General features: G+C 45.2%; 1 protein-coding gene across 1 annotated transcript; it reads left to right on the top strand.

Moving 5' to 3' along the window:
• The first annotated feature begins 593 nt into the window (after window positions 1–593).
• On the top strand, window positions 594–6,664 carry LOC144503018 (protein FAM163B-like). The gene is made up of 2 exons (XM_078227521.1): window positions 594–686; window positions 6,295–6,664. The coding sequence occupies exons 1-2, from the start codon at window positions 594–596 to the stop codon at window positions 6,649–6,651; spliced, it is 450 nt and encodes a 149-aa protein (XP_078083647.1). The 3' UTR covers window positions 6,652–6,664.
• Window positions 6,665–15,387: the final 8,723 nt, after the last annotated feature.

Genomic DNA, 15,387 nt, shown 5'->3' with positions numbered 1-15,387 from the left:
TGTAAATGCGTTAGAAACAGTTCAGAGAAGGTTTACTATACAAAAACTAGCAATGGACGCGTTGTCTTATGAGCAAAGGTCGGAGAGGCTGGGCTTGTATCTGTTGGGAGTTTAGAAGAGTAAGAGGCGACTGGATTAAAACATGTAAGATGCTGAGAGGTATTGACAGGGTGGATGTGGAGAGAATGATTCCTCTTGTTGGAGAATAAGGGGTTGCTCGTTTAAGACAGAGATGAGGATTTTTTTCGCTCCAAAGGTGGTTGAGGCTGAATATCTTTATGGCAGAGGTAGAAAGTTTCTTGTTAAGCATGGGGTGAAAGGTTATCGGGGGTAGACAGGAATGTGGGGTTTAGGTTACTATCAGATCAGCCTTGATTGGGCTTGAGAGGCGGAATGGCTTGCTGCTCCTTTGTTTGCATTGGCCATTGCTGAGAATGGCTGGATTTGGGAAAATTGGCATTGCTCGGGATTCAAAATACATTTTTGAAGCTTTCTTAATTGCAAAGATTAATATTTTCTTTTTATGGTGTCTGACTTCTCTCCTTTAATTTCTTGTCCTCTCTTTTCTAGGTTGTTAATGGAGAACTGGTCGAATGACAGCTGGGACTGTTGTAATCACAGGTGGAATATTGGCTACAGTTATCCTGCTCTGTATAATCATCGTGTTGTGTTATTGCCGTTTGCAGGTCAGTGTTAGGATAGTCTACAGGCTGAAAGAAAAGCCATTTTAAACAAATAAAATAAATATTTTACAGCCTATTTCCATTCCTTAAACAACGCACCATTGGTTAACTGAGAATGAATCATAGAATCATACAGCGCAGAAGAGGCCCTTCAGCCCATCGAGTCTGCACTGACACATTAGAAACACCTGAACTCCCACCTAATCCCACCTGCCAGCCCTTGGCCCATAGTCCTGAATGTTATGAGCCAAGTGCTCACCCAGATTCTGTTTAAAGGATGTGAGGCCTCCCGCCCCCACCACCCTCCCAGGCAGCGCATTCCAGACCCTCACCACCCTCTGGGTAAAAAAGTTTTTCCTCACATCCCTCCCTAAACCTCCTGCCTCTCACCTTGAACCTATGTCCCCTCGTGACTGACCCTCCAACTAACGGGAACAGCTGCTCCCTATCCACCCTGTCCATGTCTCTCATAATCCTGAACACCTCGATCAGGTCGCCCCTCAGTCTTCTCTGCTCCAGAGAAAACAACCCAAGTCTATCCAACCTCTCTTCATAACATAAATGTTCCATCCCAGGCAGCATCCTGGTGAATCTCCTCTGCACCCCCTCCAGTGCAATCACATCCTTCCGATAATGTGGCGACCAGAACTGCACACAGTGCTCCAGCTGTGGCCTCACCAAAGTTCCATACAACTCCAATATGACTTCCCTGTTTTTGTAATCTATGCTTCGATTGATAAAGGTGTCAGACCTTTCGTAGTATACTTCCTTGTCAAATTACTCCTTCCAAAGTGTATCACCTCACACTTTTCAGGGTTAAATTCCATCTGTCACTTATCCGCCCGTTTGACCAATCCGTCTATATTTTCTTGTAGCCCAAGACACTCCGCCTCACTGTTACCCACCCGGCCAATCTGTGTGTCATCCGCAAACTTACTAATCCTACCCCCCACATAGTCCTCAATGTCATTTATATAAATGACGAATAATAGGGGGCCCAACACAGATCCCTGTGGTACGCCACTGGACACTGGCTTCCAGTCACTAAAGCAGCCTTCTGTCATCACCCTCTGTCTCCCACAACTGAGCCAATTTTGAATCCACTTTATCAAATTATCCTGTATCCCGTGTGAATTTACCTTCTTTACAAATCTCCCATGTGGAACCTTGTCAAAGGCTTTGCTGAAATCCATATAAACTACATCGACTGCACTACTCTCGTCCACACACCTGGTCACCTCTTCAAAAAATTTAATCAAATTTGTTAGTCTAACCTCCCTCTGACGAAGCTATGCTGACTATCCCTGATCAAGCTTTGCCTCTGCAAGCAGAGATAGAAACCACATGTTTTCTTGTGAGCAGACCCTGGGAGAGGCAAGTCTTTCTAGGAACAGTGGTGAGCCAGGCTGGGAGCGTTGGGCATGCCTGAGTTACTGAGGTAGCTGACTAAAATATTCAGCAAAAACAGAACAGTTTAAGGAAGGAATTTTGACGTTTTAAAAAATTCATTCATGGGACATGGGCGTCGCTGGCTGGCCAGCATTTATTGCCCATCCCTAGTTGCCCTTGGACTGAGTGGCTTGCTGGGCCATTTCACAGGGCAGTTAAGAGTCAGCCACATTGCTGTGGCTCTGGAGTCACATGTAGGCCAGACCAGGTAAGGACGGCAGATTTCCTTCCCTAAAGGACATTAGTGAACCAGATGGGTTTTTCCGACAATCGGCAATGGTTTCATGGTCATCAGTAGATTCTTAATTCCAGATATTTTTTATTGAATTCAAATTCCACCATCTGCCGTGGTGGGATTCGAACCCGGGTCCCTAGAACATTAGCTGAGTTTCTGGATTAATAATCTAGCGATAATACCACTCAGCTATCACCTCCCCTCTTCGGGCTCAGGAAGCTGGAGGTGTGACTGTTTAAATCTGAGGAATGCAGAGATCTGAGAGGATGATAAAGCTGGAGGATATTATAGAGATAGGGAGAGATTGGAAAAGCTTGGTGTGAATTTTAAGATGTAGTTGTTTCTGGGCCAGTGTGTGCAGCAAGCACAGCAATGATTGGTGAACAGTGTGAATGGGACACAGTTCTGGATGGGCTGAGGTTAGTGTCTGAGGAGACACCAGGCAGGAGTGACAGAATGGTCAGGTCTGGAGGTAAATAAAGGTATGGGTGTGAGTTTTGGAACATTGTGAGCTCAGGCGGGGCATTGTTGGGCAGTGTTGGACAGCTGGAAAGCAGTCTTGGTTTTGGAGTAGATTCCTCCATGTAATGATTCCTGAATGGAAATCGTAAACATAATGTGGAGATGCCGGCGTTGGACTGGAGTAGGCACAGTAACCTGGTGTTCTGAGACTTCTTACTGGAAATTGTAAACCAAGATTATCAAATGACCCTCAAATGCCAAAATTCCCAACACATCCCACTTTTAGCAACCTTTATTTTCACACGAATCAGAGCAAACACAAATTACACAAATTGACGGACAGGTGATTCTACAAATAAAACAGTAAATTTCACTTTAATCGGTACAATAAAGATTTATTCATCCTCAAGCACCCACATTATTCTCTGCGCCATGGCATAGGTACACACTTCAATAATATCTTGTTCGTTATTGATGGTAATGAGGGTAGGTCAGAAATCCCATTCACCAATAGCTTTCACCTTGATGATTCATGGGTACAATTATAATTAGCAAGGCATACTTCTACTCTTCCGCTTAGGCTACAGTCATTCTGATGGTCTAGCTTTCCAGCATTCTTTTTCAACTGACTAACTGATAATACCCAGGTTCATGGTTTGAACACATCTGGGAAAACACCCAACTCTGTTATACCTATGAGTTATTCATACAGCTTTCTAGGTTTTAGATCCTTTTAGCCAGCTCGCACAGTACCTCCAAGAGTTCCTGTTTCCTTTTCTGCCAAACAGAAAGACTGGCCTCTTCCTGAGAGAGATTTGTTTCCTCTCCTCACAGGAATTTGTTGTGCTGTCTTTCTGGCTCCATCTTTCTCTTTGTGTCCATCTGTGCACTGGTCGTCTCCACTCTCCAGCTCCTCTGCTTGAAGATCTTCTTTGTGTCCACCTCTGCTTCATGTCTTGTCAATTAGTTTCTGGTCTTAACTCCCTTTCTGTTAGTCATGTTGCCAGGTCAAGGGTTTCCAGGTCAGATAGGCCATTATTTCTTATTCAGCAAGAAAATTACAACAGCTCCTTTCACAATTGATGCAAATTCTTAAAAATCCTTACCAGGCATTCTTAGAAACAATTAGATTTCACAGACAAATGTTTCTTACTTTCCTAGTTCTGGGTCAAAGGTCATCACAATCGTCAACTACAACCTCAAGGTTATGAACAGTCGGTTGCAATGAGAGGGGTGAGGTAAATGGTTAGGGATAGAGTTTGTGCTGGGTTAGGGAATGGGCAGCAGAGTTTTGGTTTGGCTCAGGTTTCTGGAGGATGGTACGTATGCGGGAGATGCCCAGGAGATATAGTGAACAAAAACATGGAGTAATGTTTCATTAGTAGATGGGGAAGAGATCGGCGATGCTATGGTGATAGAAATTGACAGTCTTCGAGATGGAGAAATCTTGGAGTTGCAAGCTCAGTTTAGGATCAAATAGGGCACCAAGATTGATGGTGTAGCCTGAGACAGTGGGTGGGGAGGGAGTGCAGTCTGGACAAGGGAAGGGATTCAGCAGCAGGGACTGGAGACAGTGGCTTCAGGGACCCAAGATTTAGGTAAAGCAAATTTCTGCCCATCCAATACTGGATATCGGACAAGCATATAGAGGAATCAAAGAGTGGAGGTTGCTGTGATAATTCTGGGGCCTAATTGCATTTCATTGCATAATTTTGTTAATGCTGTTTGTAAATTATACATTTTGAGTATAGTCATGCTGGAATCTGATACTTCCCCTGGTAACTTGATGTGACTGAATTAACTGAGCCAGATAGAGTTTTTCTGTCTTCAAGTTTGTAACTACACAGAAAATTCCAAAGCAGTGCCCAACATCTGCACTGCCCAACATCTGCACTGCCCAACATCTGCACTGCCCAACATCTGCACTGCACTCACTTCAGTCCCCAAGTGTCGTGTTCTTTCCATGTGAGTTTGGAATTGACTGTCGCATTATTATAGTGACTTCAAAATGACTTGATTGGCTCTGACGTGCTCTGGGATGTTCTTGGAAAAAAGTGTTGTATAACACCACATCTGTGGTGGGTAAGTTGTTGGAAGGTATTTTGAGAGACAGGATCTATAGGCATTTAGATACGCAAGTACTGATTAGGGACAGTCAGCATGGCTTTGTGAGTGGAAAATCATGTCTCACAAATTTGATTGAGTTTTTTGAAGGGGTAACCAAGAAGGTAGATGAGGGCAGTGCAGTTGATGTTCTCTACATGGACTTTAGCAAGGTCTTTGACAAGGTACCACATGGTAGATTGTTGCATAAAGTTAAATCTCACGGGACCCAGGGTGAAGTATCTAAATGGATACAAAATTGGCTTCAGAGGGTGGTTGTAGAGGGTTGTTTTTCAAACTGGAGGCCAGTGACCAGCGGTGTGCCTCAGGGATCAGTGCTGGGTCCACTGTTATTTGTCATTTATATTAATGATTTGGATGAGAATATAGGGGGCACGGTTAGTAAGTTTGCAGATGACACCAAGATTGGTGGCATAGTGGGCAGTGAAGAAGGTTATCTCCAATTGCAATGGGATCTTGATCAATTGGGCCAGTGGGCTGACGAATGGCAGGTGGAGTTTAATTTAGACAAATGCGAGGTGATGCATTTTGGTTGATTGAACCAGGGCAGGACTTGCTCAGTTAATGGTAGGGCGTTGGGGAGAGTTACAGAACAAAGAGATCTAGGGGTACATGTTCATAGCTCCTTGAAAGTGGAGTCACATATGGACAGAGTGGTGAAGAAGGCATTCAGCATGCTTGGTTTCATCGGTCAGAACATTGAATACAGGAGTTGGGACGTCTTGTTGAAGTTGTACGAGACATTGGTAAGGCCACACTTGGAATACTGTGCAATTCTGGTCACCGTATTATAGAAAGGATATTATTAAACTAGAAAGCTTACAGAAAAGATTTACTAGGATGCTACCGGGACTTGATGGATTGAGTTATGAGGCGAGGCTGAATAGACTGGGACTTTTTTCTCTGGAGTGTAGGAGGCTGAGGGGTGACCTTATAGAGGTCTATAAAATAATGAGGGGCATAGACACGGTAGATAGTCAATATAGTTTCCCAAAGGTAGGGGAGTCTAAAACTAGAGGGCATAGGTTTAAGGTGAGAGGGGAGAGATACAAAAGGGTTCAGAGGGGCAATTTTTTCACACAGAGGGTGGTGAGTGTCTGGAACAAGCTGCCAGAGGTAGTAGTAGAGGCGGGTACAATTTTATCTTTTAAAAAGCATTTAGATAGTTACATGGGTACGATGGGTATAGAGGGATATGGGCCAAGTGTGGGCAATTGAGATTACCTTAGGGGTTTCAAAAAAAAAAGGGCGGCATGGACAAGTTGGGCCGAAGGGCCTGTTTCCACACTGCAAATCTCTGTGACTCTATAATTAATTGCCAGTCTTATTTTTTCTCAACAGTATTATTGCTGCAAGAGGGAGGAATGGGATGGAGATGAGGAGGAACCAGATTTTGCAGTGCATTCTCGCCTGCCTGCCGCTTACTACAATCACAGCGCCGGAAATGGACTGAATTTTAGTTCTATTGCCTACCCCCAGGAGCATTGTCATCCTACAGCTCTCTGTTCCCACTGCAAGCCACACTTTCATAGCCATCAGATTGCAGAGATTCGGAATGGAGGTGAGAGTGTGAGCTACAACACTGTGAGTGAAGAGGAATTGGAAATGCTGACAGTTCCCCAGGACCTGCCCATGAGCAGGGCCAAGCTCACAAGAGATGCTTTTAGCAGAAGTCGGAGTATCAGTACGGATGTGTGAGGACGTTTATTACTCGAGGGTTTACAAAGAGAAATTTTAATATAAACAAAGCCACTCGTTTCCATATTTCATGGAAAAATGGATGGAATTATTGAATGCAATTCCCAACACCCAGTAAAACTCCTGCAATCCCAAATATAAAAACAAAATCTATTCAGGCAATGTAAAACCGGCAGCCTGAATAAAAAGAACAAAATATAATTTAATCAAAAGTTTTATGAATGTGCTATCTGTTAATTTAATCTTTGAATGGATAAAATCTGTCTGATTTACACCTTTCTCCTATTCCGATGTTCTTATCAAGTGGAAGTTCTGAAGTGGCTTGACTGATGAATTGTAAAGTGAATTTTTACTGAGTGTCAGTGAGTGATGTTACTGTCTGTTTTCTATCTGTGATCGCACGGGGTGACAGAGGGGAATGGCTGGTTAATGATGTTCTCCTGAGCGCTTGTTAATTCCACTTGTTTGGCCCCTGGTTTGCTGCGACTGCCTTGGATTGATTTTTCTTGTTCAAATCACACTAAATAAACCAGAGAAGCTTGTTAATCAAAAATAAATCCAGTTCAGCACCCAACCATCCTCATCAACCTCGGATTCACATCAATATTTTTGTTTCCTTATTTTGGGATTTTAGTGAATTTTGGGGAATTCCTGGAGGAGACGGGGAAAGAATTTTTACAAAAATGGCAAAGTGTCTGGATCTGAGTGAAATCCGGCCAGCTTCGCTCCAGAGAACCCGACTGCTTTTCTCTCCTGATCTTCTGACATTTTGTCAAAAGAAAGCAGGGGGGGTGGGTGTGATTCACGTTGAGAGGTAGGGCACAAACAGGTCAGGAAAGCTCGGCTGCACTGAGCCCCAAACAGACCACAAAAAAAGCACCCCCTCCCCAACCCAATCGCAATCAATGCCCACATGTTCCTGTGCTGTAATTTTCTTTGTTCTTTGTTCTCTCCCCCACCCGCCCCAACAGTTATCGCCGACATCTCTCCCTACACTCACTCTTGCCCCGATCATGGCTGGCATCTCTCCCCACCAACTCCACCCCCAAAACCATCAACAGTAGTCATTGGCATCTCCCTCGCTCCCCTCACTACACACATGCCTCCCACTGCATGAGGGTCCCACTAGGGTACACCCCAGCACTGCCCTCAGCACAGGTTGGCACTGCCAGGTTGGAATGGTGCCATCCTGTGTCGGGGGCAGTGCTGCGTGAACCAGTTATAAATGGCGTGGGAGTGATGCCACGTTGGAGAGGTATGACGATTTAGTGAAGGGGGGAAGATCCGGCGAGGGGGGGGTAGTTATGACATTCACATTTATTTAAATTAATGTAAATCAGCTGTCGCCCATTGTAGGTGTGAACTGGAGTGCGTCGCCAGCAAGAGGTGGCGAAAATCAGAAATGGCAATCTCGTCAGTGGGATCTGTGATTTGCGGGTTTTGCTGGGCCTGGAGCCCGGACCGGTGATCCCATAGACAAAGGGCACGGGGTCAAGGTTGCCCCCCCCCAGGGAAGAGGCAGAACAGCAGGGGGGTTGGCCCCAAAAAAATCTTCACTAACTTGTTCAAATTTAAATTTATTTTTACTTATTTAGCCCAAAATCTGAAACTGTCCAATCAGAATCCCTTGAAACGAGTGGAAAACTCATAAACCACTTTGTTATTAAGAACATCGAATCAGCTGTCTTTGCCGTACCCACCGCCCCCCCCTCCCCCTCCTCATAAGGAATTCCATCATGTCCTTATCCTAAACTCAGCTTCCTCTCATTTCTCCCTTCATGCTCTCTGAGTTCACCTTGTCCACCAGATCGAATGCCTACTTGGTCAACCTTTTTTCCAACAAAACCACTGTCTACAACTTCCCCTTCTGATCCCCATCTTTGCTGATATTTTTAATGGTTCCCTCTTCCCTCTCTTAAGGTCACATCCCTCTTCCCTTCAGATTCCCTCTCACTCCCCAGGCCAGAAAATAACACTTTGACCCGTGTGTTTGTGCACAGCAGGCCCCCTCTCCAATATTCCTGTCTAAAATCCTCAAATATGCTGCCACTTCCCAAATTCTTATCCATCTTTTGCACAACTCCTTGTTGAACCCATCCAATCAGGATTCTGCCCTAGCCATAGTGTATAAACAGCCCTCACCAGTCACAGATGGCATCTTGTGTGACTCTTAAAGTATCTCTCATCATTTTCCACCTGTTTGCAGTCCTTGGCCTGGTTAGTCACACCATCATCCTCTCCTCCAATCCACTCTTATTGACCTAGCTATAAGCCAGAGACTCCCTGGTACCATCACCCCTGGGGTCCCTTTCTACCCTTGGGCACTTTCCCGGAGTGGCATCATCTGAGGCAGAATTGTATTGGTTCTGAAGCTCTCAGAGAGGCTGGCAGCTTGTTGGGAACTTTGCCATTGGCTCTTTAACTTGGCCTTGGCACCTGGCTGCCCTGGTGATGGCGCACACTTGCCAATGGAGGTATTTCTGTATGAAGGGACAGTGGCAATGGAGCAGAATGGTCCCATGGCAGATTAATTATTGAGGTTCCACCAATCACAGGAACAGAAGTGCGACATGGCAAAACTGGTCCTTCTGCTCCCACTTCTTATCTCTTCCCTGGAAATCCCATTGACAGCCAAGGGTTCCACAGATTCCTGCAGGAGCAAAGATCAGGTCAGCCTCTCAAATCAAACAAAAGTTGAAGTGCAGATGGACTCTGGTCCCTCACAGCTGGATTCAGTGCCCAAGAGGATGAACGACCTGATCCAGAGCAGAAATGGTGCGTGGCTTCCCACACTGGCCAGCATTCTCCTTCACACACACCTCACTCAAACACACCTTATTCATCACAACATCCATTCCTCTTGAGGCGTTACACATCTCCATCTGAAAGCAAAGACGCACATGCACCCTCATTATTGTCATTCCATGATCATCCCTCAAAACAGCCACAAATGTTATAATTCCATCTTCATCTGATTAACATCCAGTGACTGGGGAAATACGAGAATCCGTTATTCAGGAGGTAGTAACAGAACGTTTAGAAAATCAAACTCTCAGTCTGTAAGAGTCAACATTGTTTTGTGAAAGGGAAATTGAGTTTGATAAATTTATTTGCATTCTCTGAGGATGTAACAAGTTGGGTGAATAAAGAGGGGACCTGTAGATCTTGCGTACACCAGTGGGAGAAGACTATGCCAGTAGTCATGTGCAGGAAGTGTGTCCAACTGCAGCTCCTGTTAGACCGCGTGGCGGCTCTGGAGCTGTGGATGGATTCACTTTGGAGCATCCACGATGCTGAGGAAGTCGGGGATAGCACGTTCAGTGAGTTGGTCACACTGCAGATAAAAATTACTGAGGGAGATAGGGAATGGTGACCACCAGACAGAGGGAGAGTAAGAAGGCAGTGCAGGGGTCCCCTCAGTCATCTCCCTCCAAAACAGATATACCGTTTGGCCCTTCGAGCCTGCTCCGCCATTCATTACAATCATGGCTGATCATCCAACTCAATAGCCCAATCCTGCTTTCTCCCCATAACTTTTGATCCCATTGACCCCAAGTGCTATATAGAACATAGAACAGTACAGCACAGAACAGGCCCTTCGGCCCACGATGTTGTGCCGAGCTTTATCTGAAACCAAGATCAAGCTATCCCACTCCCTATCATCTTGGTGTGCTCCATGTGCCTATCCAATAACCGCTTAAATGTTCCTAAAGTGTCTGACTCCACTATCACTGCAGGCAGTCCATTCCACACCCCAACCACTCTCTGCATAAAGAACCTACCTCTGATATCCTTCCTATATCTCCCACCATGAACCCTATAGTTATGCCCCCTTGTAATAGCTCCATCCACCTGAGGAAATAGTCTTTGAACGTTCACTCTATCTATCCCCTTCATCATTTTATAAACCTCTATTAAGTCTCCCATCAGCCTCCTCCGCTCCAGAGAGAACAGCCCTAGCTCCCTCAACCTATATCCAGCCGCCTCTTGAATGCATTAAATGTTTTGGCATTAACTACTTCCTGTGGTAATGAATTCCACAGGCTCACCACTCTTTGGGTGAATAAATGTCTCATCATCTCTGTCCTAAATGGTCTACCCTGAATCCTCAGACTGTGACCCCTGGTTCTGGACTCCCCCCACCATTGGGAATATCCTCCCTGCATCTACTCTGTCTAGACCTGTTAGAATTTTGTAAGTCTCTATCAGATCCCCCCTCATTCGTTGTACTCCAGCGAATACAATCCTAACCTAGTCACTCTCTTCTCATACATCAGTCTCGCCATCCCCAGAATCAGCCTGGTAAACCTTTGCTGCACTCCCTTGAGAGCAAGAACATCCTTTCTCAGAAAAGGAGACCAAAACTGCACACAATACTCTAGGTGTGGCCTCGCCAAGGCCCTGTATAATTGCAACAACACATTCCGGCTCCTGTACTCAAAACCTCTCGCAATGAAGGCCAACAATTTGCCTTCTTTACTGCCTGCTGCACCTGCGAGCTTACCTTCAGTGACTGGTGCACAAGGACACCCAGGTCCCGCTGCACACTCCCCTCTCCCAATTTGCACCCACTCAGGTAGTAATCTGTCTTCTTGTTTTCTCTTTCAAAGTGAATAACCTCACATTTATCCAAATTATACTGCATCTGCCATTGATTTGCCCATTCACCCAACCTGTCCAGATCATTCTGAAGGATTTCTGCATCCTCGTCACAGTTCACCCTCCCACCCAACTTCCATTTTAATTTCATTCCCATTCAGTTTCAGGTAGCCCAAAGTCTCAAAATCGCCTTGCACCGCGCTTCAGTTCTTCAATCTCCTTCGCATTGTGGATTCAAAATTGGTCCGATGGTAGAAGGCAGAGGGTGATGGTCGAAGGTTGTTTCTTGGATTGGAGACCTGTGACTAGTGGTGTGGCTCGGGGGGTCCATAAGACCATAAGACATAGGAGCGGAAGTAAGGCCATTCGGCCCATCGAGTCCACACCACCATTCAATCATGGTTGATTTCAACTCCATTTACCCGCTCTCTCCCCATAGCCCTTAATTCCTCGAGAAATCAAGAATTTATCAATTTCTGTCTTGAAGACGCTCAACGTCTCGGCCTCCACAGCCCTCTGTGGCAATGAATTCCACAGACCCACCACTCTCTGGCTGAAGAAATTTCTCCTCATCTCTGTTCTAAAGTGACTCCCTTTTATTCTAAGGCTGTGCCCCCGCGTCCTAGTCTCCCCTGCTAATGGAAACAACTTCCCTACGTCCATCCTATCTAAGCCGTTCATTATCTTGTAAGTTTCTATCAGATCTCCCCTCAACCTCCTAAACTCCAATGAATATAATCCCACGATCCTCAGACGTTCATTGTATGTCAGGCCTACCATTCCTGGGATCATCCGTGTGAATCTCCGCTGGACCCGCTCCAGTGCCAGTATGTCCTTCCTGAGGTGTGGGGCCCAAAATTGCTCACAGTACTCCAAATGGGGCCTAACCAGTGCTTTATAAAGCCTCAGAAGTACATCCCTGCTTTTGTATTCCAAGCCTCTTGAGATAAATGACAACATTACATTTGCTTGTCATGTTGGGACCCTTGTTATTTATATAAATGATTTGGATGTGAATGTACAAGGCATGGTTAGTAAGTTTGCGGATGATACTAAATTAGGAGGTATCATTGATAGTGAAGAAGGTTATCAAAAATTACAGGGGGATCTTGGTCAGTTAGGGAAGTGGGCCGAGGATTGGTAAATGGATTTCAATATAGATAAGTGTGAGGTGTTGCGTTTTGGAAAGTCAAACCGAGGGAGGACTTATACAGTGAATCACAGCATCATAGAATCTATGGCATGGAGACAGACCCTTCAGCCCAAACTGGTCCATGCCGACCAAAATGCCCATCAAAGCGAACCCCATTTGCCTGCATTTGGCCCATATCCCTCTAAACCTTTCTTATCCATGTACCTGCCCAAATGCCTTTTAAATGTTGTCAATGTTCCTGCCTCAACCACTTCCTCCGGCAGCTCATTCCACATATGTACCACCCTCTGGGTAAAAAAAGTTGCTCCTCAGATTCCCATTAATTCTTTCCCCTCTTAACTTAAACCTATGCCTTCTAGTTCTCAAATCCCCAATGCTGGGAAAAAGACTGGATGCATTCACCCTATCCACGCCTCTCATGATCTTACACACCCTCTAAGATCACCCCTCAGTCCCCTACGCTCCAAAGAAAAAAGTCCTAGCCTGTCCAATCACTCCCTATAACTCAGTCCCTTGAGTCCTGGCAACATCCTTGTAAATGTCTTCTGCACTCTCACTAGTTTAATAACATCTTTCCTATAACAAGGCGACCAAAACTGAACACAATACTCCAGGCGCGGCCTCACCAACTGCAATATAACTTCCCAACTTCTATACTCAATGCCCTGACTGATGAAGGCCAGCATGCCAAAAGCCTTCTTCACTGCCCTATCTACCTGTGACTCCACCTTTAGAGAACCGTGCACCTGAACTCCAAGATCCCTCTGTTCCACGATACTTCCTAAGTTCCTACCATTTACCGTGAAATTCCTGCCTTGATTTGACTTTCCAAAATGCAACACCTCACACTTATCTGTATCGAGTTCCATTTGCCATTTCTCAGCCCACTTCCCCAGCTAATCAAGATCCTGCTGCAATTTTTGATAACCTTCCTCACTGTCTATAGTACCACCTATTTCAGTGTCATCTGTAAACTTACTGATCATGCCTTGTACATTCTCATCCAAATTGTTGATATGGATAACAAACTGCAATGGGCCCAGCACTGATCCTTGAGGCACACCACTAGTCACAGGCCTCCAGTCCGACAAGCATCCTTCCACCATTGCCCTCTGCTTCCTACAATCGAGCCAATTGTATATCCAATTTGCCAGCACTCCCTAAATTCCATGTGATCTAACCTTTCAGAGCAGCCTACCATGTGGAACTTTATCAAAGAACATAATAAGAACATAAGAACTAAGAGCAGGAGTAGGCTATCTGGCCTCTCAAGCCTGCTTCGCCATTCAATAAGATCATGGCTGATCTTTTCATGGACTCAGCTCCACTTACCCGCCCGCTCACCATAACACTTAATTTCTTTACTGTTCAAAAATCTATCTATCCTTGCCTTAAAAACATTCAATGAGGTAGCCTCAACTGCTTCACTGGGTAGGGAATTCCACAGATTCACAACCCTGTGTGTGAAGAGGTTCCTCCTCAACTCACTCCTAAATCTGCTCCCCCTTATTTTGAGGCCATGCCCCCTCGTTCTAGTTTCACCTGCCAGTGGAAACAACTTCCCTGCTTCCATCTTATCTATTCCCTTCATAATCTTATATGTTTCTATAAGATCTCCCCTCATTCTTCTGAATTCCAATGAGTATAGCCCCAGTCTACTCAGTCTCTCCTCATAAGCCAACCCTCTCAACTCCAGAATCAACCTAGTGAATCTCCCCTGCACCCCCTCCAGTGCCAATATATCCTTTCTCAAGTAGGGTGACCAAAACTGTACACAGTACTCCAGGTGTGGCCTCACCAGCACTTTATACAGCTGCAACATAACCTCGCTGTTTTTAAACTCCATCCCTCTAGCAATGAAGGACAAAATTCCATTTGCCTTCTTAATTACCTGCTGCACCTGCAAACCAACTCCTTGAGATTCCTGCACAAGGAAACCCAGGTCCCTCTGCACAGCAGCATGCTGCAATTTTTTACCATTTAAATAATAGTCCATTTTGCTGTTATTCCTACCAAAATGGATGACCTCACATTTACCATCTGCCAGACCCTCGCTCACTCACTTAGACTATCTATATCACTTTGCAGACTTTCAGCATCCTCTGCACCCTTTGCTCTGCCACTCATCTTAGTGTCATCTGTGAAGTTTGACACACTGCACTTGGTCCCCAACTCCAAATCATCTAATGTAAATCGCAAACAATTGTGGTCTCAACACTGATCCCCGAGGCACACCACTAGTCACTGATCGCCAACCAGAAAAACACCCATTTACCCCCACTCTTTGCTTTCTGTTAGTTAACCAATCCTCTATCCATGCTAATACATTACCTGTAACACTGTGCACCTTTATCTTATGTAACAGTCTTTGGTGCGGCACCTTGTGAAATGCCTTCTGGAAATCCAGATACACCACATCCACAGGTTCCCCATTGTCCACTGCACATGTAATGTTCTCAAAGAATTCCACCAAATTAGTCAAACATGACCTGCCCTTCATGAACCCATGCTGCATCTTACCAATGGGACAATTTATGTCCAGATGTCTCGCTATTTCTTCCTTGATGATAGATTCAAGCATTTTCCCTACTACAGAAGTTAAGCTAACCGGCCTATTGTTACCTGCCTTTTGTCTGCCTCCATTTTTAAACAGTGGTGTCACATTTGCTGTTTTTCAATCTGCGGGAACCCACCCCAGAGTTCAGCGAATTTTGGTAAATTACCACTAATGCATTTGCTATTTCCCCCGCCATCTTTTTTAGTACCCTGGGATGCATTCCATCAGGGCCAGGAGACTTGTCTACCTTTAGCCCTATTAGCTTGCCCAGCACTACCTGTTTCGTGGTGATAGTTTCTAGGTCCTCACTTGCCATAGCCTTCCTGTCATCAATTTTTGGCCTGACTGAAGTCCATATAGACTATATCTACTGCCCTGACCTCATCAACCTTCCTGATCACTTCATCAAAGAACTCTAACAAGTTTA

This window comes from Mustelus asterias, chromosome 13 (assembly GCF_964213995.1).
Source record: "Mustelus asterias chromosome 13, sMusAst1.hap1.1, whole genome shotgun sequence".
Taxonomy (NCBI): Eukaryota; Metazoa; Chordata; class Chondrichthyes; order Carcharhiniformes; family Triakidae; genus Mustelus; species Mustelus asterias.
Note: the sequence above shows the minus strand (reverse complement) of the source record. Positions and strands in the feature narration are given on the sequence as shown.

Excerpts from the sequence above, each read along its gene's own strand:
- LOC144503018 (XM_078227521.1), top strand. The coding sequence starts at position 594 with ATGACAGCTGGGACTGTTGTAATCACAGGTGGAATATTGGCTACAGTT. Across the intron at positions 687-6,294 it reads TGTGTTATTGCCGTTTGCAG|TATTATTGCTGCAAGAGGGA; the intron begins GTCAGTGTTAGG and ends TTTTCTCAACAG.